A 25,375-nucleotide genomic window follows, 5' to 3' on the forward strand; every position below is an offset into this window, starting at 1 on the left:
CTCACCAGGTGGCAGTTTTGCTTTCTCATAAACGTTAAGATCCTGCAAAGACTTCAACTCCCTGTTCATTGCAGCTTTCCATGATGCCTGTTCCTTTTCAGGATACATCCTGATCTCATCATAGTTAGAAGGCTCTACACTAACTTGACATACTATACTAGCTTCATAGCGATCAGGTGGATGTCTGATACGCATTGAACGCCAAGGAATTACAGGGCTTTGAATTTCTGTCTCCTTTCCTTCCTCTGATTCATCTATTATCTCCCCTATCTCCTCTTCATCTTTTATATTTACAGGAGATGTATTATCATTACTAGTTACGTTATCAGAGGAGTCCTCAAACACTAGAGGATCAGTATTAACAGTTACTTGCTCTAACCTATCCCAACCAACGTGCTCAAGGAATTTTGCACTAGCACTGTTATATACATTAGTTGTGCCTCGTTCCCAGAAACGATAGGATCTATGGTTAGCTTCATAACCTACAAAGTATAATTGCCTAGCCCTATGTTGGCCTTTACTCCTGAGTTGTGCAGGAATGTGGACCCAAGCTGGGGTGCCAAACGTGTGCAGGTAATCAAGGTTTGGTTTTTTACCATGCCATATAGTATATGGTATTTTACCAGTAGAAGTATTAACAACTATATTCAGAACATGGTTTGCACATTTTGCTGCCTCCCCCCACAGTCTATCTGTTAAGCCAGAATCTCTTAACATAGTTCTCATCATGGCTTGTAACGTTTGCCCACGTCTCTCAACAAAAGCATTATGTTGAGGCCTATAAGGGGCTGAACGTTTATGCTCAATACCAGCAGATTCTAGCATATCAACAAAGCGCTTGTTTGTAAATTCAGTACCATTATCAGTAATTATGCACTGAACCTTTCTCTTTGTTTTTCTCTCCACGAACTTCAGCCAGTTTGCAAATTGTTGGAAAGTATCTGCCTTTGACTTAAGCAGATAACAAAAACCATATCTAGAGTAGTGGTCCAATATACTTAAAATATAACATGACCCTCCTAAACTTGGTTTCATGGGTCCAATTAAATCAGCAAACACAACTTCCAAAGGTACAGTTGTTTTGAAGCTGTTTATCCTGTTTGCAGGAGTTGCCTTGCTCTTTTCCTGATTACAGGCATTGCAATTCAAATACTTACTACATGGCTTCAGTTTAACTCCTTCTACTAATTCCAAAGTTTACATGCCCTAACCGCCTATGCAATAAATGTATACATTCATCATGTGGCTTCTTGTTCTCACATATTGAGTTAGCTTTAACTGTACTAACCTGGTTACTTGTGAGAATGAATAAACCATCTTTCAAATTAGCAGTTACACAGGTTCCATTCCTCTCAATAGTGCATTGCTCCCCTCTGAATGTTACCACAAACCCAACCTTAACCAATTCCCTTACAGATAACAAGTTGAATCTTAGTTTAGGTATATATAACATAGGTAACTGTTCATCAATGCATGGACAATAGGAATTACCTTCACCAGAGGCCTTCATCCTCCAACCATTGGCCAGTGAAACATATTGGTTGCTGTTTTTCATATTAACAAACCTCTCTTTCACTTTAGTAATGCATTGTGAAGCCCCACTATCAACAACCCACAATTCATTATTTCTGGATGTTGATTCACCAGAAATAGCCAAACCAATGCCCTTCTTAGCCTTCCCACTGCTATTCACATTCAGTTTTTTACCCTTTCTACAGTATTTAGCAATATGCCCTTTAGCCCCACAAGAAAAACATTTCTTGACATTGTAAGCAGTGGTAAATTGCTGCTCCTCTCGTGGTTGTGTCTCTCTCAGCTGGTCTCTGTCACGCCTCCTTCTGGACTCTTCCAGCAGTCTCCCAGTAATGTTAGTCAATGTCAGTTCCTCTCTGGTCAGGACTTCCAAAGAAGAAACATATCCATCATAACTCTCATCCAAAGATGACAGAATAATGTAGACCTGATGCAACTCTGAAAAAATCAGCTCCTTTTCATGAAGCTCTTGAAAAATTGCTTTCATGTAATTTAAATGGGTCAGCATATCTCCATTCTTCTGCAGACGAGCCCTAAACAGCTTACGTGTAAGGTGTATATGTGCACCCACACTGTCTCGAACATAAAGCCTTCGCAAAATATCCCAACACCTAGCAGCAGACTCCTCACCACGAATATGGACAAGCTGCTGGTCATTCAGTGTTAGTCCAATAATGCAAAGAGCTTTCTCATTGCTTCGTTTAAAGTTGTCTAACTTCTTTGCATCCTCTTCGTCATCTGGATCCCAAGCAGTAGTATCTGGTGGGTTATTTACAACAGCCCATAGTCCTTCCTTGCGCAAAAGCAAGCAGCATTTTGTGGACCAGGAAACATAGTTTGTCCCATCCAACCGGGTTATCCAGGAGATGCCTGACAACAGTTCCTGTGCCATTTTACACCAAATACAAACTCAGCTAGGAATACTGTGTGTACTTACTCTCAGTACAGGCCTGGGCCCATAACCAGTGTTAAGGAATTTATTGTGCAGAGGTCTCCTTGTGCTACCAAAGAGTTGCACAGACAAGGAAGGGCACTGAGAGCAGTAAAAATCACACACAGAAATACACTGAGTTCTAAAAGCAAAAAGTATTTTACTTTGAGGTGGTGTAAAAACAAAAATGCACAGTCAAAAATAAACAGTCCAAGTCATACACAATAGCAACAGTCCAAGGAGTAATCCAAACTACAAAGTCTTCTTACCGGTCCAGAGGTCAATACACAGTTCAGGTTTACAACAGTAGTAAACCAACAGCAGAGCAAAAACAGTAACAGTAGAAAGCAGTGAATTCAGAGAGAGAAAGAAGCTACGTTCCTAGCTTCCTCTTATGGCCATGAGAACACTTACACACCCATTGGCCAATTAACTTCTTAAAGCCATAGCATTATGGTTAATATATTTTCAACCCAACATTGTAGGCTAACACCATATGCCTAACATGTGCAATTTTTTAATATATATTTTAAATCGCAGGTTAATGCAGTAATAGTACAGAACAATTATGAATAAGGAAATGTAAAAACAGTCTGTTTCTCTCAGAGGTCTGCCTGGCTCTTTCTCTTCTGATTTTCCATGTTGGTCAAGGCCGTCTTGTCCAAGCTTTCATTTGAAGTTAATTTTTGGCTGAAATGTATATTGTATTTAATTGTTTACTTGGTTTTAATTTTTGGGCTCTAGTAAATTGCCAGGAATGAGTTATGTGCTGTTTCTTTGCTATTTAAATAAATAGACAAACTTGTGACTGATTGTAAATAGTCAATGTGCGATATTTCAGCAGTCCAATTTCAGAGAACTTGGACCTTTCCCACATACCCAAGAGACAAACAGGCAGTACCTCTTCATGAGATTCCTGAATAATTCCACAATGCGCTCTTCCAGCAAAGGCCGGTGTTGAACAATTGGATCCCCCTTGTAGGAAACCTTCTGCTGCAGCTCCTCAAGTTTCTTAATCTGCTGACGAGTTTGAAGTTGTGATTCAGCCAAGGATGTTATCCTGAATAGAATACGGAACAATAACAAGAAAAACTGCTACAGCTTATGACAACATCACAGCTGAGAAAATATACTTTGTACCTAAGGCAGCCATCATTAACTATTTTCTCCTGGTTTCTGGATGTTTATACAATTTATACAATCACCCAGCTAAGCTAGGAATGGATAACCTGCAGCTCTAGCATATCCATTTGTCAGGTAAGACAGGGGTATAGTTTAATAGTATCTGGGCCATACAAGGAACCTGAATGAGCAGAAATTCCTGATCTAAATGTACTGGTAATGTCAACTCTATAATAACTTTAGTGGAGAGACCATCCTGCACATTTTCTATTCATGAATATTTTCTATGTACTTCAATGACGCTTTTCATTTGAAAGGTGGATTAGAAAGAGCCTGTACTGACAATATATTCTCATTTTATAAATTTACTGAAAGATAACTGACAAGCTATGCAAAAAAAAATGCAGCCAGAATCCATTCTTACCAGTTCTCCAGACGATCTAGGCAGATGTTTGGTGGCCCACCAATACATGCAATCTGCTGTCTCCTCTTCCAATCAGCCAGTTCCTCATCCACCAATGTCTTCTGCACATATTCCATGGCAGATAAGAGCCCAGCCAGTTCACTCACAATCCCCTTTGAAAGGAAGGATCAGGAAAGTTGACAATTCTTTTCTGTTCTTATTTAGCATCTCAAGTTCAAGTACAGTAATCCTTGTTTAACGTATGTTTGTTCAGTGACCTTTTGAAATTAGATTCAAAGATGCTTTTTCACAAGGCAACTGGACTTTCTTGTTTTTCTTTGAAGACGTTTTGCTTCTCATCCAAGAAACTTCTTCAGTTTTGACTGGATGGTGGGGAATGGAATTGGTTGGAGCCTTGGTGGAGCAGTGGGCTAATGCCTCCTTAAGTAACACCAGCTGCCTGCAATTAGTGCAGGTTCGAGTCCCACCAGGCTCAAGGTTGACTCAGCCTTCCATCCTTCCGAGGTAGGTAAAATGAGGACCCAGATTGTTGGGGGCAATTAAGTTGACTTTGTAATAATGCCGCTTGGGGGGGACGAAAGCCCTAATAAGCAGGCATATACATAGAATGAAGGCTACTGCTAAGCTTGTAAGCCGCCCTGAGTCTTCGGAGAAGGGCGGGATATAAATGGAATTAAAATAATAAAAAAAAAAATTGGGACAGAGAGGACCGCTAGTTTGAAAGAGGGGTCAAAGAGGCCACCTATGTCAAAACTGAACAGCCCTCTCTCAACAGAGGGGGGAGGGATACAACCTCATCTATCTCCAGTCTACAACACAGTCCTTTCAACAGTTCCAAGAAACCTCCACGCCTCCAATTTGCACTACTCAGGTGGCCCTGAAGACACAGATAAGCTCCAGGTAGCTAAAAGAATGCAAACGAACAGCTGTCTGAGGGAGTATAAATCCTACCATTCCCCACCATCCAGTCAGAGCCAAAGAAGCTTCTTGGATGAGAAGCGAAACATCTTCAAACAAAAACAAGAAAGCCCAGTTGCCTCATGAGAAAGCATCTTTGCGATAACTGAGAATCTCCATTTTGAAATCACACCACCACTGAATGGACTAATGACTGATCCTCAAAGTTCCGAACACTGCAATGATCCGTGAACAAAATTCAGGTCTGCTCAGGCCCACCTGCATGTTCAACTACTTTTTGGCTGCCTTTCCACCTGCTGCTGTTGCCAACTGTTTGTTGGACCCGTGCCCCTCCTGGCTGGTTTATGCAGCTCGGGAGGAGACACGAGGCTGGTTCCAGGCAGTAATAACTGCTTCCTTGAAGGAGGGTATCTTCCCCACCGCCTTGAAGGAGGCGGTGGTGAGACCCCTCCTCAAGAAGCCTGCCCTGGACCCGGCTGTTTTAAATAACTATCGTCCGGTCTCCAACCTTCGCTTTCTGGCGAAGGTTGTTGAGAGTGTGGTGGCGCATCAGCTTCCTCTGTTCCTGGAGGAAACTGATTATCTGGATCCGTACCAATCGGGTTTCGGGCCTGGTCACAGCACGGAGACGGCATTGGTCGCGCTGGTGAATGATCTCTGGCGGGCTCGGGACAGGGGTTGTTTCTCTGTCCTAGTCCTATTAGACCTCTCAGCGGCTTTTGATACCATCAACCATGGTATCCTACTGCGGCGTCTCAGGGGCTTGGGAGAGGGAGGCACCGTTTTACGGTGGTTCTCCTCCTATCTCCTGGGCCGCTCGCATTCAGTGTTGACGGGAGGGCAGAGATCCGCCCCGAGGCATCTTGTTTATGGAGTTCCTCAGGGGTCAGTTCTCCCTCCCCTCCTGTTCAACATCTATATTAAGAGCCTTGGTGGAGCAGTGGGCTGATGCCTCCTTAAGTAACACCAGCTGCCTGCAATTAGTGCAGGTTCGCGTCCCACCAGGCTCAAGGTTGACTCAGTCTTCCATCCTTCTGAGGTAGGTAAAATGAGGACCCAGATTGTTGGGGGCAATTAAGCTGACTTTGTAATAATGCCGCTTGGGGGGGGTGTGAAAGCCCTAACAAGCAGGCATATACATAGAATGAAGGCTATTGCTAAGCTTGTAAGCCGCTCTGAGTCTTCGGAAAAGGGCGGGATATAAATGTAATAAAAACAAAAATTAAAAAAAAATATGAAGCCGCTGGGTGAGATCATTCGTGGTTTCAGGGTGGGGTATCATCAGTATGCTGATGATACCCAACTTTTTTTCTCCACCCTGAACCAATCCAGTGATGCCCTCGCCGTGATGTCCCGTTGTCTGGAGGCAGTCCAGGTCTGGATGGGGAGAAACAGGCTTCGTCGCAATCCTGCCAAGACTGAGTGGCTGTGCATACCGGCATCTCGGGTTAACCAGACTATTCCATCTTTAACGATGGGGGGTGAGGTGTTACCCCCCGTTGATAGGGCTCGCAACTTGGGCATCCTCCTGGATTCACGGCTCAATTTTGAAGATCACATAGGATCCGTGACCAGAGGGGCTTTTGCCCAGGTTTGCCTGGTGCGCCAGTTGCGACCCTATCTGGACCGAGATGCCCTACGCACAGTCACCCATGCGCTCGTGACCTCCCAGTTAGACTACTGCAATGCTCTCTATATGGGGCTGCCCTTGAGTACCACTCGGAGGCTTCAGCTGGTGCAGAATGCTGCTGCGCAAGTTGTGATGGGGGTTTCCCGATACTCCCATGTAACACCTCTACTCCGCGAGCTGCATTAGCTTCTGGTTACCCTCCGGGTGAGATTCAAGGTGCTGGTGATGACCTATAAAGCCCTAAATGGCTTGGGTCTGGGACATTTGAGGGAACACCTGCTGCCGGCATCAAGTTCCCTTCATCCTGTGCGCTCCCACATGGAGGCCCTTTTCAGGGTGCCGCTGGTAAAAGACTGCCGGCGGATAACACCCAGGGGGAGGGCCTTTTCAGTGGGTGTGCCTGCCCTTTGGAACCAGCTGCCCGTGGAGCTTAGGACTGCCCCCGACCTTCGGTCATTCCGCCAGGACCTAAAGACATTCCGCCAGGACCTAAAGACTAAAGAAAGCTCTTTGAGCTTTCCAGCCCAGGCTGAGAGTTTTTTATATTTTTCAGGGATCAATTTTAATTATTTTTAACTGTTTTTAACTTTTGTATTGTATTGACGTTTTTAAATACTTTGTAAACCGCCCTGAGTCCTACGGGAAAAGGGCGGTATATAAATTCAATAAACTTAAACTTAAACTGCCCAGCCCTGCCTGTCGCTACTGTGCCCATCATATTGCCCACCTCTACTTTACCATCAGAGCTTTCTTTGTGCCACCTTCTTTCATGCTAGTGCCACCAAAGCATCTTTTGCACTTCTTCCAGGATCTCCATTCATACCTTGGCCAGGGCCTTCTTTTGCAAAAGAAGGACTCTGCTAGAAGGACTTCTTTTGCACTGATATAGCTATGGCACTCTTTCATGCGCCTGCCTTTTAAAACTTTGCAGGAAGGCCACACGTGATTTGGATAAGGCCTTATGAAATTTGGACAAGGGCAGGTGCAGCTACCAGCTGTCTTGAAAGTGCTAGGCTAGGTGTTCATCAGCAGAGGCAGGAAGAAGACATCCAAGGGCAGTAAGGGGCAGCAAGGACAGCAAGTAGTGGGTGGCAGCCAAAAGAGCAGGGTTGGGGAAGAAATAGTTGGGTAGAAGGAAATAAAGTGAAGGCAGTCCCTTATCTTATCAAAGCTCGGAGCTGGGAGGGACTAAATCAGGAGCTGTTTGGACTGGGGTGGGTTCTCAGCTAACAACCAATGGAATTTGGTTACTGACAGCAACCATGACCACCAGAATTGCCATTGCAAAGTAATGTGGTCATGTTATATTGCTTAGCGATGGAAATTCCAGTTCCATGTGCCACTGTAACTCAAGGACTATCTGTGTATTTTTATCAATTAAATATATTTAAATATGAGTTATATCCAGACTTATCATGCTCAGAACAGAAAGAAAAACTGGTTAGTCACAAATGATGTGTTTGATTTCAATGAGTATAAATATGACTAAATTCAGATTTATCATAACAATTATAAATGGAACCATGTTTGAGCCATTTGAAATGAAACATTGGACAAATTTGCTTATAATAAACTAACATTTAGAATTCTACTTCAATATTATGATGAATTAAATCTTTATGAATTGCTTAGTGTAAAATAACCAGGATCTATGATTTGAAGAAACAATTCTAATTTAGATTTCTAGCTTGTTAGTAGACAAACCCACAAACAGAACGTCCCATTTGTTTAGTCTCTCCTACCAGCACATTTGCCACAAACCTTTACCTTTATACACACACACACACACACACACACACACACACACACACACAGAGCTCTAGGCTTACTTAAAAATTCTTTATTGCAGACATTTGAAGGGTTGTGGTGTACAACTGTCAGCCACACAATTGTCCAGAGACTCTACAGGAGCTATTTTGTGACATTGTGATGTCATCAACATGAGAGATTGCTTTTTGTGACTTTTAAGGGAGTGCTAATTGGAAAGGGGTATCTCTGGGATACAGTTTCCTACTTTAATAAATAATAGGAATCACATACTACACCAAATCACCTTCTCCAGCTAGGCATTCAGATTTGTGGACTTCAATTTTCAGAATTTCCCAGCCAATACAGCTATTCCTAAGAACTTGAGTCTTTGAAGTCCATTTATTGGGGACCCCAATAAAGGGGAAGACTGCATGAAGCCAAAATGATAGTCCAGAAAGTATAAGAGTTGGACTCACTTGTGTAGTTTGTTTACTTTTGAGTTAATATATAAATCTAGCAAGTATTTAAGGTGGATCTCTCATTCTGCTTCCTGCTGTTATCCATGGTGAACAAAGAACAAGTTTTTTCACAAAGCCTGGCATCTGCTGCACAACCTGCACAACGTGCCTTGTGGGTAAGGATTTTTGGTTTTGGGAAGTGAATAAAATATGTGGACGGCAAGAGAACTTTCTCACAATAGCCTCACCCTTCGCATTTGATCCAGTGCAGTTAGCATTTGCTCCAGCTGTTGCATCTTCTGGCGTGTCACTGACTGGTTGTTTCCATTCAAATCCTGCATATCTAAGAGGGAACGCAAGAGAGGGTGAATATTATTCAAAGTATCAGAGGAATGTTCAATTCCTTCTCTTGCACATCTGTGATTCTCAGCTCACATCTTCCTAATAAATAAGCAGCTTGCTCCTATTTTACATTTCCTTACTACTTTTGTAATTTGGTACATAGAAGTGACTTCTTCCTCTTTCTCAACCTTAATTTTTTTTTAATTAGCTCCCTTTTTATTTAGATCACAATGTACTTCAAATAAACACATCCCCTAGTCCAGCCCAGCATGAGTGGCATCAGTGGAGAAGAGAAAATGAACAAAACGGCATAAAGAGCATCTTGATGCAAGCCCTGCCTATTTTGTACCTGCACCTAAACCAGGGATCCCCAACCCCTGGTCTGCAGACAGATATGGTCTACGGCAGGGGTCTTCAGGCATACTGGCTGAGGAATTCTGGGAGTTGAAGTCCACAAGTCATAAAAGGGCCAAGTTTGAAGACCCCTGGTCTACGGCGTTAAGACCTGGGCCATGCAGCTGGAGGTGTGATAAAGGCATGCTTCTACCTCCAGGCATGCGGCAAGTCTGCAAGGGTCTGGGCAGGGATGGGAGAGTGGTGGGCAGAAGCCGTCTTGCTCAATGCAAGTTGCAACTGGCTTGCAACATCTGAGCTCTGCGTCCATCCTCCTCCTGCTTCTTCTGCTATCTCCTCCTCTGCCTCCTTCTCTCTCCTCTTCTCGGTCCTGCTTCCTCTTCCTCCTGCTATTTCTTCTTCCTCACTTTCCTCCTCTCCCCCTCCCAGCACCCCAGCTGGGCTCACGCTCCCTTCGTGCAGCTCTCCGAGTTTGCAAGACATGTGCACACCAGCCCAGCTTGCAACCTGAGGCTTCCCCAAAGCCTCGGTGGAGAGGGACACACACACACACCAAGTATGTTTGTGTGAGGATGTTTTTTTTCTTGGGGTGCAAATAAGAGGCAGGAGAAGCTATTTTCACCTTAAGTGCTGTGTCTCCAAGGGAATCCCTCTCTCGTCTGCACCTTTTCTAAGACTGCTGAGCTCCACTGCACTTCCAACTAGATTTTTTAACTTTTGTTTTGATGCGTGTTTTGGCAACATCCTGCCTGCTTTTCGTGGTTTAATTTGTTGTGTGTTTGTTCCTTCTTTTTTTGTGCAGCTCTCCAAGTCTGCAAGCCAAGTGCGCTCCTACGTGGCTTGCAGTAAGGGAGAGGGGAAGGGAAAGCTATAGTTCCCTTAAGCACCATGTCTCCAAAGGAATCCCTCTCTCATTTGCACCTTTTCCAAGATTGCTGGACTTGTGCAGTACCGAGTTTGTTTGGTTTCTTTCTTTCTTTCTTTCTTTCTCTCTCTCTCTCTCTTCTCTCTCTCTCTCTCTCTCTCTCTCTCTCTCTCTCTCTCTCTCTCTCTCTCTCTCTCTCTCTCTCTCTAATGGTTTTCTCAGCACTTCCTCAACATGCTGGGTTTTTGGTTTGTTTTGCTGGAAGGCCGAGTTTAGGATTGTCTCTTTTCCTTCCCACTTTCTTAGAAGCAGAAAGTCACTGGTCTAATCTAATACAATGTAATAATAACAGAAATAAAGTGCATTATTTATTTGTTTTGTTATTTAGAAAATTCACAATAAATGTAATGCGCTTGAATCATCCTGAATCCCACCCACCCACACCCCAGGTCCATGGAAAAATTATCTTCCATGAAACCGGTCCCTTGTGCCAAAAAGGTTGGGGACTTCTGACCGGTAGTTGGGGCTTCTCTGCCACGCTCTGCTGTTCATCTTGCCAGTGTTAACCCCATTCCAGCAAATGCTACTATTGGTACCATATAGATATGATGGGAATACACTCCCACCTTGAAGACCATATTGGTTAGAGATAATGGTTAGTTATTATACAACAGTAACCTAAACACAACAGATAAGGGAACCTTTCACCTTTACATTCTTTATAGTCACTTCCAGATTTGATGGGAATATGCTCCCACTCTGAAGGCTTTCCCAAACCCATTAATAGAGGCAATCTTTTCATATATTTTGTAGAGCATCTCTCTTTTTTAAATGTTTCAGGAATGGTTTAAAAGTTGATCTTTCTGTAGTTTTCACTGCTTTTTTTTTAGTAATAGTTAGGACGCTATGCATAATTTATTCAAGTTGCAAAATTGAACCTATTCTTTTAAGTAGAAATCTCATACAAACGGCTGTATAGCTAGAAGCTGCTGATCATAGATTTCTTGCCATTAATAGAACTCTGGCTATCCACAAATTTAGTGTGATTCACTTGTATCAAGTATGAAATTAGATGATATATATATATTAACCAGGAAATTCATTGTGATACATAAATTTATTACATACCACCTTGACTCTTCAAAGTCTTATAATTAAAATCAAAATCATCCTGCAGATTCTCCACCACTTTCATTTTCTGCTCCAGATCCTACAAAAGCCATGAAAATTGCATAGGATCATCATATTGGAAGGACTAGAAATATTCAACCAAGAATTTTGAACTATTATTGATCCAGACATTCTGAGTTACCTACCTGGACACGCTTTCTAACATCTTGCAAGTGTTGTTCCAGCATCTGCTGTTTCTCTGTCACTACAGCAGCTGTAGGGTGGTTTGCCTGCCCACCTTGCTATAGTAAAGTGGAAAGATACAAAAAAAGAAATAAGAATACTAATTAATTATCTTGCAGGTAATTGTAATTTTAATTGTGTGCTTGTACTTGAAGATTCAACTTGGGATCGCTGTTGATGAGATACTTATGTAAGACAACAGCCTGGTGCTTTGTTTTGGTGTTAGTAGCAATCATATTATTTAAGACTTAGAAAAGGGATAATTGGGTCAAACAATTTCAGAATCATTAAAAAAATGCCTTAAGATATGATGGCTGTGGAGTTCCTATAGCTAACTATGATTTGTTCTGCATATGTTCTCTTTCTGAAAGTTATCCCAGACTTATCAAGGAATTGGGTATCCTTAAAACTGAATTAAATAGCCATGGAAACCAACAATGATAGCCAGAATAAGTCACCTGTGCTGCTGTTGCTGCTGTCTGTAGCAGTCGATTCTCCTCCCAGAGACAACGGGCCACAATGCGGGCAATCTCCATGGGTTTCTCCAGATACCTGCTCTGTAAAAGAGACAGAGAACCAAATTAATGCCCAGGAACTGGATATTTTGAGAGAGCCAGTAGAACTGAATTGCTGAATCCTGTCCAGTTTCCATTGAAAATTCTACTTTCAGAAATGGCCAGCTAACAAGGTTGTACAAGGCTTTCAAAAGATATGCTTTGCAAAGCATGCTGCTCAAAGTACCCTTCTTCAAAATATCAGAGCACCTGTGTTTATCATAAGGCTTATAGTGCTTCAAAGGCTGTCCTGGATATCCAAGATGTAAATGAACAGCCATTACACTTCATAGCAGTCCTAACAGAAATACGGTGTGTATACATGCATACAACTGGGGAAACACTTCAAGGTAACTGCACCAAGCCTTCTGGATTGTGGCTGCTTTAATGCTTTAAGGCTGTGGTAGCAAACGGGTGGCACGCAGAGCCCTCTCTGTGGGCACATGCACTGTTGCCCCAGTCCTAGGCCTTCAGCTGGGTTTTATAAAACCTTTTTGCTTTAGGCCTCCGCTGCCGTGTGGGGGGAAAAAAGGTTCAATCAATTTCAACTTCTAGTGGGGGAAAAAAAAGATTTGCAAATTTGGAATTGATTGATTGAATCTTAGTCCTACCCAGTCTGCCGTTACCACCACAGCCATGCCCATCCAATGGGCCACACCCACCCAATGGGCCATGCCCCCCCCGGCACCCGACGATACATAAGTGGGTTTTGGGTTGCAATTTGGACACTCGGTCTGTAAAAGGTTCGCCATCAGTGTTTTAAGGAATACTGTTATTGCTTTGTGAACTGCTCCTTATGAATCCTTGGCACAAGCCTACTTGCCAAATGTTCTGGGAAGATCACAAAAAAAATCACACATGCTACTTGTCTTTCCCCCAATACCTGAATTTCACTGATATGTTCCCATTACATATGAAAATTCCTCAATCAGCCTTCCCCAACCTGGTTGTGAAGACTAGAAGAAGCTGAGGGAGAAACAGCCTCAGATCAGACAACTCTTTTATAGTAACAATATACAACTAGCCATCATCCTTTCTACTGAGAAATGAGCAACTCAGGCAGGAAATAATATAGAAGATTTGAACCTGAAGACTGAGATGACAGATAGTCAGAGCTTGAAGTTGTTTGTTTTCTACCCCAGTTATTTTTTTCCTGCCATTTATAATAAAGGTAGCTCATCAAAAACCTTCAATCTCTACCTGCTGTGCTTCAATCTACTAGCCTTCAAGTTCAAGTAATGTTTTGAAGGATGTCAAGTATCCTTCAGATATCTTGGATCACAATTTGCATTATCTTCGGTTATCATGCCCACTTTTACTGAATACTGTTCTTCCTGCAAATTGTAAAGCTTGATTTAGACTTCTGCATCACTACACAACAGGGAATGCATCTGTCATTTGGAGATGGTATCAATGCATAGCTGTTGTAACTTCTGCAAATTCTAGCTAAGGGATGCTTAAACAACAATGTGCCTTTGTATTCTGCCTGCCTCCCAACAGGAAGTTAGATCAAATAATTAGCATGCACATGTCCACACAACATGTAGTTGAGATTTAGGAGATGTGCACATCGCTTGTTTGCAACCTACACTTACCCATCAATCTCTTTGCAGCATACTGTAGGTATGCGTCAATGTCTACAAGTCTAAATCAAGCTTAAGGTGAAATGTTATTCTGTGAATCTATTTTTCAGGATAAAAATGGAATGTATATACTTGAGTATAAGCCGACTCGAGTATAAGCCGAGACCCCCAATTTCACCCCCCAAAACTGGGAAAAGTTGTTGACTCGAGTATAAGCCGATCCGCCGTTCTGCAAGCCTCCGCCGCCGGCGGAGGCTGGATCCGCGCTCTGCAAGCCTCTGCCGCCAGCAGAGGCTCGATCCGCCATTTTGCAAGCCTGAATACACAGGAATACCCTGTGTGGCCGCGGCTCTCGGGGAAGCCCTGGCTGTCCGCTTCCTCGCTCCACGCTGCCATTCGGGGCCCGCGCGTTCCCCGGGCAAATCGCGGCGCCCAGCAGGCAAGGAAACACGCCCGTTCCAGTCGCCCCCCCTTCCCTCAGGAGACGCGAAGCAAGTGACCACCCGGAGCTTACCGAGGACTTGCGCGCGGCCGAGGCTTCGGTGCTTCCAGGATCGCGCGCACCTCTCCCAAGCCGCCGCCGTCCGGAGACCTGCCGAAGTTTGGGGAGGTTTGGGGAGGTGCGCGCGCACCTCCCCAAACCTCCCCAAACGTCGGCAGGTCTCCGTTCCTCCGCGCAGACCTGCCGACGTTTGGGGAGGTTTGGGCGCCTCCCCAAACCTCCCCAAACGTCGGCAGGTCTCCGTTCCTCCTGCCGACGTTTGGGGAGGTTTGGGCGCCTCCCCAAACCTCCCCAGGTCTCCGTTCCTCCGCGCAGACCTGCCGACGTTTGGGGAGGTTTGGGCGCCTCCCCAAACCTCCCCAAACGTCGGCAGGTCTCCGTTCCTCCTGCCGACGTTTGGGGAGGTTTGGGCGCCTCCCCAAACCTCCCCAGGTCTCCGTTCCTCCGCGCAGACCTGCCGACGTTTGGGGAGGTTTGGGCGCCTCCCCAAACCTCCCCAAACGTCGGCAGGTCTCCGTTCCTCCTGCCGACGTTTGGGGAGGTTTGGGCGCCTCCCCAAACCTCCCCAGGTCTCCGTTCCTCCGCGCAGACCTGCCGACGTTTGGGGAGGTTTGGGCGCCTCCCCAAACCTCCCCAGGTCTCCGTTCCTCCTGCCGACGTTTGGGGAGGTTTGGGCGCCTCCCCAAACCTCCCCAGGTCTCCGTTCCTCCGCACAGACCTGCCGACGTTTGGGGAGATTTGGGCGCCTCCCCAAACGTCGGCAGGTCTGCGCGACGTTTGGGGAGGTTTGGGGAGGCGCCCAAACCTCCCCAAACGTCGGCAGGTCTGCGCGGAGGAACGGAGACCTGGGGAGGTTTGGGGAGGCGCCCAAACCTCCCCAAACGTCGGCAGGTCTGCGCGGAGGAACGGAGACCTGGGGAGGTTTGGGGAGGTGCCCAAACCTCCCCAAACGTCGGCAGTCGGAACGGAGACCTGCCGACGTTTGGGGAGGTTTGGGGAGGTGCGCGCGCACCTCCCCAAACCTCCCCAAACTTCGGCAGGTCTCGGACGGCGGTGTTGTGACTCAGGGTCAGCCTGTGGGTTCGGCACCCGGCTCAGATGTATCGGATGACTCAGATGAGGGGGAGGAGGTGTGTGTGGGTGACGAACCGGCTGATGATGGCTTGCAGGCTTGGCAGAGCTCCCAGCCGGGGCCCTCTTCTCAGCTGCGTGAGCCCGATAGTGCGGAGGATGATGACCCACAGCTGGCCCTGTTCAAGGACGCCCGACGCAGGAGGCAGTCGAGCAGGAACAAACAAATAAAGGCTGTGGGACTCCTCGGGAGGAGGCACAGGGAGACCATGCCCTGAACTCTAAATAAAAGGAGTGTTTGGGGAGGGGCTGGTTGCTGAAAGCAACCCTTCTGCTTGAGGATTCAAGTTCCAGTGTTTTTGTTTCTTGTTCTGTTAATTGACTATTAAATCTTGGCAGACGCTTTTCAGCCTTGGACGCTCTCCAGTCTCTACTGTTTGAATAGGGGTTTGCCTTATTACAAGGCCGGTAGTTGGCTGGTTCAGAACAGGCGGTGGCTTGGGAGAGGTGCGCGCGATCCCGGAAGCACCAAAGCCTCGGCCGCGCACAAGTCCTCGGTAAGTTTTTTTGTTGACTGGAGTATAAGCCGAAGTGGAATTTTTCAGCCCAAAAAGTGGGCTGAAAAATTCGGCTTATACTCAAGTATATACGGTATCTCTACATTCAAGCATATGTTGATGCAGAAATTTATTGGAGAAGGCTGTCCTTGAAATGAGAAATGATGCAATATTTGGGCTGTGGGTTTATCTTCAATGATAGGTAAAAGAATGCAATTTAAAAAAAGAGTTGAGCTGGCTTCTGATTCAGAAGAACATTATATAAGGACCAGATAATTTTTGCCCAATAAGGAGCCAATATGAAGTGATGGACCTCATTCAAACTACTACTCTGTTCTGTATCACCTTCTCTTTCCATCCTATGTCCATTTTAGTCATCCTCACATCTACAATATGGGGAGTATAAGGACTATTTTGTTGGTAGGAAATAACCAGTCAGATCTTAACTGCTGTTCAAAATACCAACAAAGTTAGGGCCAACTACATATAATGTAGTGCATATTATCAACCTGAGGTATTTTGCTAACTACAGACTTTCTTGGCTTGGGATAGACTGGCCAGAATGACTTATGCTTTAATAATACCATATTGAGATTATCATTCTATGTCTTAGATGGGACTGCCCTTGAAAAGGTATCAGCACTTTCTGCTAGTACAAAAATTCTTTAGCCTGCTATTGTATGATGTACCTGATTAAAGTCATTTTATACTCACCTTTGATAATTTAGGCTGGCTGCCTGTTTCAATATACTTCTGCTGATTTGTAAAGTCTTCAAACAATTCAAGAGATACAAATTGGCTAGAATAGTTCTTGTGGTATGTACTGGTCTACCTTCATGTAAGGTATCTTAGATATCCTGATGCAAAAAGTGTTGCCTTTCTGTTGTGGACATCCTTTCTAAAGAACTTTCCACTTGGGGTATATCAAGTTTCTTCTATGGCAGGTGTGTTAAAACTCGCCGCGACACGTCACATGCAACCTTTTTTTCCCCTTGCCGGAGCTGGGGTGGGCATGGCTTCCATGTGATGCATCCGTCCCGCGGGCCGGCAGTTTGACACCCCTGTTCTATGGTTTGGTTTCATAAGCTATTTAAGATGTTCACTTAGACTTTTATATTCCCCCAATGACCTTGCTGATGACTCCATTAGACGGTTCAATCTTATTAGTTTACTGGTCTGCTTTTGTGTTACTGATACAACTGTTCTTATTTTCTAGTTTAAGTGGGATGCTAATATTTATTATTATTATTTATTAATTCGGTTTATATACCGCCCTACTCCCAAAGGACTCAGGGCGGTTTACAAGGCAAAATTTAAAAACAATACAATAAAAAATTAAAATTAAATTAAATTAAGTCTAGCCCCAAAAAATTAAAATCACAATTTAAAAACATTAAAACCCCTCAGTCCAGACCAGATAGCTCAAAGAGACAGGTTTTTAGGTCCCGGCGAAATGAACGAAGGTCGGGGGCAGTCCGGAGTTCCGTTGGCAGTTGATTCCATAGGGCAGGTGCGCCCACAGAGAATGCCCTCCCCCTGGGGATCGCCCGTCGGCAATCCTTGACTGGCGGTACCCTGAGGAGGCCCTCCCGGTGGGAGCGCACAGGACCATGGGAAATTGACACTAGCAGCAGGTGCTCCCTCAGATAATATAATAAGTAATATTTTTTGCAAGGTTTCCCTGATTGAACTAGCAGGCTTGTAGCTTGAGATTCAAAGACACTAATAAAGTACTTTTTATTGCAGATACCAGAAAAGCCCTCATGAGAGAACAACTACTGCAGACTCTAGGATTCGCATCAGATTGATGGCAAGCTTAAGACTTTTCCTTCCACTCTTATGTCAGAATGGATTGAAAGACTGAAGTTACTGTTCAAACTGACTAGTAATTAGCACCTATGTATTGCTATTGCTATGGAACAATCTGGTCTCAGGTCCTTTGCTTCTGACTTTTTTAACTCTTGCCCTCACGATTATGTAACAATGATAATGACAACAGTAAATAATGATAATATAAGGGAATCACTTTTTTCTTTTGCATTTCAAAATATCAGTGCTGTGACTACTAGACAGCACATTTCTTGCACCTCAGACAGTTAAATCTTTGAAAGGTAATTGGAGAGGGGCTTTGTCATCTTATAGATAGGTATTCAGGAGTTCACATAATACATGATTTCCCAAATTAAAAACTGCCAGTTATTTCTACCTGTAGGAACTGTTTGATCCGGCGTAGATTATGCTGATAGAGAACATTGGATTCTTGTAGGAAGCGACTGTACTGCTGGTCAATTTCACCCAGAAGATTGTGAAATACCAATGTAGCATGGGACTCTTTGCTGGCAGCATAAGCCCTGAAGAGGATAGGAAAGGAAATCCAATTTACCACTATAGTTTATAAGATCTCTTAGTCTAATTCTGTGAAAGTTCCTATCTAGTAAAAGCAGGACCTATAATTAATGCCAAAAAGTTTCTGAAGCTTGTAAAATGCAAAAGGTTAAGGTGAATTTCCAGTGAATTTTGTAAGCATAATTCAGGAAATTTCAGATCATAACACCCACAAAGGAATTTCAAGGTTCCAACTGCCAGCATGCCAATTAAAAGAACTAGATGGCAGTGTATGGAAAACTGTGGTGGGCAAAACAGTTTTCCTTCATTTTGGGAGGTGGAGGTAGGAACTTGAAGATGCTGCTTTCTAAGATGGCTGGCCCACTGAAATAGCCTCCTGTGGGAAGTTTGACTGATTCCAATCTTATCTGTGTCCCACAAACACAGGAAGGCAGAGATTTTCCAGTGGGCATTTGTAGGTTGTTATCGGGTACAATGTTGGATTGTATAGTATGCACATGGTTGTTTTCGCCTTTTCAATAGCTACTGAGATTTCATTTGTGATGGTGGCAGGATACGTATTTGATTAATAAATAAAAAAAACATAGGTCAGGACGTCTGGAATGCATGAGATTAAATAAAGCTGATCTACAGTATTATCTAGTAGTCTGTGTGCCAGATGTGCCCCCAATTATATTCCTGACAGCTCTAACAATTTCAGCAGAAAAAGAACATAATTTTTCAAGGTAAAAAAGAAATAATCTCACAAATTAATCTTCTACATCACCAAAATCTCTGTGTCTAATAGCTACATGATTCACAATTGCAAAGCTTCTAAACCAGACATGTCAAACACAAAGCCCGGGGGCCGGATCCAGCCCGCGAACTCATTTCATGCGACCTGCGAAGCCATCCTGGAAACAGTGAGGGAACGGCCCCCGCTGCCTTGGCCCTGGCCGGCCAGGAGCCAATCTACAATTTTGTGGTGGCCATCTATGCTGAAACGCATTCAGTCTCAGCTCCACAAGGCCATCTGGAAACAGCCAGGGACCAGCCCCTGCCGTGTCGACCTCACCCCCTGGGTGTGTGCTGGGGAGGTGTCACCCTTTGTGAGGAATGAAGAAATGCACCATCGCTTGGAAGTGGCCAGCAAATGGCACTCGCCTAGTTCACATATCTGGCTTGATGGGCTCTGGGGAAGGGGTTTCGGCAGGCAGCGGGGCACTATCCTCACAGCGCCGAGAGGCTGAGTCGGACCATGTGAATCCAAAAAGAAGTGCAGTGCTGCCCAGCCCCCAGCCTGCCCAGTTTCAGCAGGCAGCAAGGTGCAAAGCTGGCGAGCTTTGCGCCGCCTGGCACAGCCTCTTGGCGCTGTGAGGAGAGCACCCCGCTGCCTGCCGAAACTGGGGAGGCTGGCGGCTGGGCGGCATTGTGCAGGTAATGTTGACTCTCCCACTGCTCATGGCATCTCCTCCTCCAGAGCCCATCAAGCCAGATATGTGAAATAGGCGAGGGTCATGTGCTGGCCACTTGCAGGTGATGGTGCATTTCTTTATTCCCCATGAAGGGTGACACTTCCCCAGCTGCGTTTCTTGCCTCTTTTTCTCCCTCACTCATCTCAAATATTTTCCCACCACTCGAAGGAAGGAAGGAAGGAAGGAAGGAAGGAAGGAAGGAAGGAAGGAAGGAAGGAAGGAAGGAAGGGAGGGAGGGAGGGAGGGAGGGAGGGAAGGGTCTGAGGGAAGTCCTGCCTTAGACCTTCCCTGCTGCCCTTTCACCATCCCCTTGTCCCCTCCTCCTGGCCTATCCTGGGGAGATTCCCATCCTATTGCTAAGGAAGCTTTGGATACAAAGCCCGGTCTCCTCCCATGGAGAGGGAGTGGGCCTCCCTCTTGTCTTTGCCCTCGTACCCATCAAGAGCAACCTGGCTAAGGAGAGCAAGCACAGTAGCAGCAGCCTTGAGGAGGTAAGTGCAGCTGGGCACCCCCTTGGGGAAGTGGGGCTGGGCTTAGTGCCGCAGGTGCTTGAGGGCTGGGCTGAGCATTTGACCTCTGCTGCCCAGGGCTCCGGGCAGCCCGTGCCACCATCCAGCCCCCCCTCCCTGAATGGCCTGAGAGGAACAGTGAAGCTCCTCCAGTGGACCATGCCTTGGCACTTGCCCCAGTCCCACCCCCTTCTGCCAGAGACTCTCAGATCTGTCCCACTCCTGCCCAGGCCCACAAGCACCCTTGACATGAATGATGTAGAGCTGGCCGTGCCCACCCAGTAGGCCACACCAACTCCAGCCACATCCACCCAGTATGCCACGCCCACCCGGCCCCTTGAGGGCAACCGCAATGCTGATGCGGCCCTCAATGAAATTGAGTTTGACGCCCCTGTTCTAAACCATTTCTCAGGCAGAAGCCTGCACTTCTTGCCCTAATTTCAAAGGGCAATCAATCAGTTCAGACTTTTGGCAAAAAATGACCTGTTTCTTTTCCAGAAATAGATGGGAGGAATAGGAAAATAAGAAAGGAACTGCATGTATAGATGGGTAAAACTGACAAAGGAAATCAGCATCTGGCTTCCTGCAAGATTACCTTAAAAGATAATCAACTTTTGAACAAAAGTATAAAGGGGAAGCAAATTAGTTTGTGTAGTCTACAATTCCCATTGTTTCTATATGCACTGACATAATAGAAACAATTTGGTTTAATGGTCAAGGCACCAGGCAATAAAGTGGAAGACTGTGAGTTCTAGTCCTGCCTTAGCCATGAAAGCTAGCTGGGTGAACTTGGGCTACTCACTCTCTCTCATCCAAACTCATCTCATAGGGTTGTTGTCATGGGGAAAACAGGAGGAGGAATGTCTGTATGTTCACTGTCTTGAGGTATTTGTAAAAATAATAGAGACAAGATACACACAAACACACACACACACACACACAGAAATACATATGCATGTGTGTATATGTGTGTGTGTGCGTGTGTGTGTGTGTGTGTGCGTGTGTGCTTCCTCACTGCTTCCCCAAAGATGCTTCCTCACCAAGTATACTTACTTATTTGAAACAATAGTATAAGTCAGTTGAGTGTCTCTATTTTACTTACTGATTTGAAGAGCTCTAGAACTGTGGTCCCCCAACTTTTTGGGCACCAGGGACGGGTTCTGTGCAGAGAAGTTTCTCTGCAGACCAGAGGGGGTATGGTTCTGTGTGCTGCCTGAATCCCATGGACAGGGTTTCATTTGTTTGCACGGATCAGTCTCTGGCATGCTGTGGACCAGTGCTGGCCCACGGACTGGGGGTTGGGGACCCCTGCTCTGGAATAGCAAGGTTTTTGCTCAAATGTAGCCAGGAAGCTGAAAAACAGAATTCCTCACCAATCCTGGCTCTCTATCCAAGGTGCAAGGAACTGCCGAAGTTCCATTGGAAAGCTGTCACTGTAAAGCTGGTGGAGCTGCTCCAAGTATCGTGTGTCCAATTGCTGCAATTGATTCCACTGTGCCATCTTGGCAGCTGACTCTGGAAAGAAGAAAACATACAGGACATTTTAATGTGAGCTCTCTATTGATGAGTCAGGATGATACTGTCCAAAAATATCTAATAATCAATAACAACCATTCCTGATTCACAATCATAAGTAAAACCTAACAGTATAAATCTGTAACAAAAAGGAAAATAAAGATCAAGAAAGAAGCATTCCTACTGGCAATTTATATGTATTTCAGTTCATTTTAAGTGATTTATATCCCATTATTTTGCTTCTGATTTTTAGTTATAATTATTGGTGATGCATTCTAGATAACTGAGAAAGCCGAAGCATACCAAAATACCAAACTGTGTGCTTCATTGAGTCCTTTCAACTTTTGCACCATTAAGGTGACCCTGAGGACACAGATAAACTTCCAAGTGGCCTCAATGACTCTCTAAAAGAATGCAAATGACAACTATTTGTAAGGAATATAAAATCCTTCCTTTCCCCACCATCCAGTCAAAGCTAAAGAAGCTTCTTAGATGAGAAGCGAAATGTCTTCAAAGAAAAACAAGAAAGTCCAGTTGTCTCTTGAAAAAGTGCCTTTGGGACATGCAAGTCATGGTATTCCCTGCAATATTCTCTGGAAATGAAAGATGGGCTTTGAAGAAGCAGAAGAGAAAGAGTACTAATGCCCTTGAACTTTGGTGTTGGAGAAAACCTCTGACCATACATACCATGGACAGCCAAAAAAAAACCCTAATGGATCATTTAAAAATATCAACCCAGAGTACTCAAAAGAGGCAAAAAAAATATTCTGCTTTGTACACATTATATGAAGATTTAGCTCTCTAGAAAAAGTTCTAATGGTAGGAAATGTGGAAGAAAGGAGAAGAGGATGACAAGCAGCAAGATGGGTAGACTCAATTACAGTGGAAAAGCTGAAAGTTTAGGTTAGGGGCAGTTTGTTAGGGAGAATATCTATATAACTAGGAGCCAACAGCAACTTGATAGCAGGCAATCAACCAACCAACCAATCTAGTCACAAAATATTTATTCAATGTCTGTATAAAATCATATCCTAAACAATTAAATCTTGCATAGCCTCTGGAGTACAGAGTTAGTGTTGATTCCTTGTTATTGCCTGGAAAGTCCCTGCTCTTTTCTTGTCAAGATTTAAGAAGTGGTTTGCCATTGCCTGCTTCTGGAAAGAAGAAAACATACAGGGCATTTTAACACGACCTCTTTATGAGAATAATGAGAGTAATGTTACATGGCATCTTAAGAGTAAACATCAAACCAAAATCTGTTTTCTAGTAGCTAATCTTGCTCTAGAATATAAGAAGAAACCTAAATAGCTTTAAATGGCACTTCAATCCCAGCTATTTTGATTCACAATTCATAATATGTTAAATTCTACTTTCCTTAATAGGTCACTAGCCAAGGTGAATTCTACCTAAGGGAAAATCTTTAATTAAAAAAAAAATCAGCTCTAGGTGCAATAGAACCTTTAGGACCATTAATGCACTAAAACAGAAAGGCAATTCCTCCCCCATTTAGCTTCTTTCAAATATTTTCCCCTAATTTGGCTAGTCAAAGCCCATTGGTTTACCTATCATAGTAGCAGGGGACCTAGAAATTAACTGGGGAGTGGTCTGAGATTGCTGTTTCCCCTTCCTCTTTTATAGAGAGGGCTGAAATTTTCTTTAAAGCTTCTATTGATTATTTCAGTTCCCATCAGAGCAGCTCTTTATCCTTAATTTTCTCTCCACTTTCCTCTTCTGACTCATCGCTTTTCTTGATGATTTCTCTGTAACTACGCCACTCACTCACTCAATCTCCCAGTAAAAGCCCATTCTGCCTCTCCTAAATCTGTCAGCTGTCACTACATTTATGCATGTTCTTCACCGTTCTGCACTCTTTGCTGATGGTTGCTCCAACAATTCATATTCCTGTTGTCTCCCCCTTTCTTCCTATGTATACTTTATTACTTGCACCACCCACATTCCTCATTTTACTTTCCTCAATGCTTCCAACAGATCTGTTTTGCAGATCTACTTCTTAAGTAATTTAAGTTTAATGGGTAAGCTATATCCACCTGTCTAGCCCAAGTTCAGTACATTGGGATGTTGCAGCCCATCCAGTATTCATTTTAAAAACTGACTGCTGTAAAGCATTGTGTGATGTTACTTTTAGTTTGTCCCTCCTCCCTATTATTAGTAACAATTGACACTGTCAATAGCTATGGCAAAATTCTAAAGGATTCTCTTTCTTCTAATCCCCAATGGCTTTAATCTGTAATTGGGCACCAGTCATTAAGACCTGGACCATGTTTTGTAGCCCTTCTAAGACACTGAGCTGGTTACTGAGATTGGGGTGATTAAGATGTCACTGACAGATTTTCCATTTAGTGGAGACTTCAAAATATGTTAATACAACCTACTCAATCTCTTGGTCAAACAAATTGTACTGGAAACTAAGTTGATGTAGTCACCAAATTCAGACCTGTAGCAATCTGATTCAGCTATCCTGTGACTACCTGTTTGTTTTGAGTATTTTGTGCTTGTGCTTGGATTTCCACTAGCACTATTCAAGCCCGGTGTGTGTGTGTGTGTGTGTGTGTGTGTGTGTGTGTTGTTGCTTAATTCCCCAAAAAGCTTCTTTCAGTCAAAGGGAAACTCTGGGATATCATCAGATATGAACCTGTTAAGTAAGCAATTTGGTAAGATTGTTGTCTTATTTGTCTGCTACATCTGACCCTAACTATGCTACATTTTTGGCAGTCTCTGTACATATTCCTAGCAGAAGTGGGTACAAAAATCTTTTAATGCAGGGGTGTCAAACTGCCGGACCGTGAGCCAGATGCATCACGATGAAAGCCCATGGGTTTCTCCGGCAATGGGGAAAAAGTTCCGATATGTCGCACAACGTCAAGTGATGTTGCGAGTTTGACATGTCTGCTTTAATGTTTCAATTTTTAATCCTACCAGAATGTTTCTGCTGTCTTAATGTCTCTTCCTGAATACATTGACTGAAAACCACTAATAGGCAATTCCAACTCTTAATAAATTATTCTATAACTTTGCAATATACCAAATCCATTCCCCCCTCCTCACCATTCTCCAGTGGAGGTAAATCACCTGGAAGGCAGGTGGTGAGTAAGCATCCTTTTGCCGAACACTCCCAGATTTCCAGAATTCACAATCTCCCAGTTCTGAGCCTAGTGTCTTAATCATTACAACAAACTGGCTCTCTTAATTTTTAGACAAAAGTAGAATTGGGGGGGGGTTGCATTTATGCAATAGTAATTTATATATAAATATGCCAGAGTTTTACTTTATGTTCTATTGAGTGCACATTATCACAGCTTCTACTACCCCATTTACCAAAATTTGTATAATAGTTAAAATAATTCAACCATCTCCAATGTCACCACCTTACGTACAAACAGATCCTCCATTCATAGAAGGTTTATCCCCTTTCAAGAAATGACAGAATACTGTCTCCATCTTCAAATGTGCAGCTTTATCTATTATGTTGACAATGTTGGGTTTTCTTCATTTACAATACAATGCAGCTTTGGAAACTTTTGGATTGGATTTCAGAGGAAATTTTAACCATAAAACTAGTTCACAGTATAATTCATTCAAGGAAG

At 44.1% G+C, this 25,375-nt stretch overlaps 1 protein-coding gene across 2 annotated transcripts in view; it reads right to left on the reverse strand.

Moving 5' to 3' along the window:
- Positions 1–25,375, reverse strand: part of STAT3 (signal transducer and activator of transcription 3) — a 64,057-nt gene that overhangs the window by 24,428 nt on the left and 14,254 nt on the right. For both annotated transcript variants that reach the window (XM_081346521.1, XM_081346520.1), the window contains exons 2-9: positions 21,629–21,770; positions 18,153–18,297; positions 12,138–12,236; positions 11,643–11,738; positions 11,455–11,536; positions 9,014–9,108; positions 4,011–4,162; positions 3,366–3,524 (exon numbers count right to left, since the gene is read on the reverse strand). In XM_081346521.1, coding sequence (XP_081202647.1) covers positions 3,366–3,524; positions 4,011–4,162; positions 9,014–9,108; positions 11,455–11,536; positions 11,643–11,738; positions 12,138–12,236; positions 18,153–18,297; positions 21,629–21,756 — 956 coding nt within the window. In that variant the 5' untranslated portion in view covers positions 21,757–21,770. The remainder of the gene's footprint in view (positions 1–3,365; positions 3,525–4,010; positions 4,163–9,013; positions 9,109–11,454; positions 11,537–11,642; positions 11,739–12,137; positions 12,237–18,152; positions 18,298–21,628; positions 21,771–25,375) is intronic.

The sequence above is a fragment of the Vipera berus genome, assembly GCF_964194415.1.
Source record: "Vipera berus genome assembly, chromosome: Z".
Taxonomy (NCBI): Eukaryota; Metazoa; Chordata; class Lepidosauria; order Squamata; family Viperidae; genus Vipera; species Vipera berus.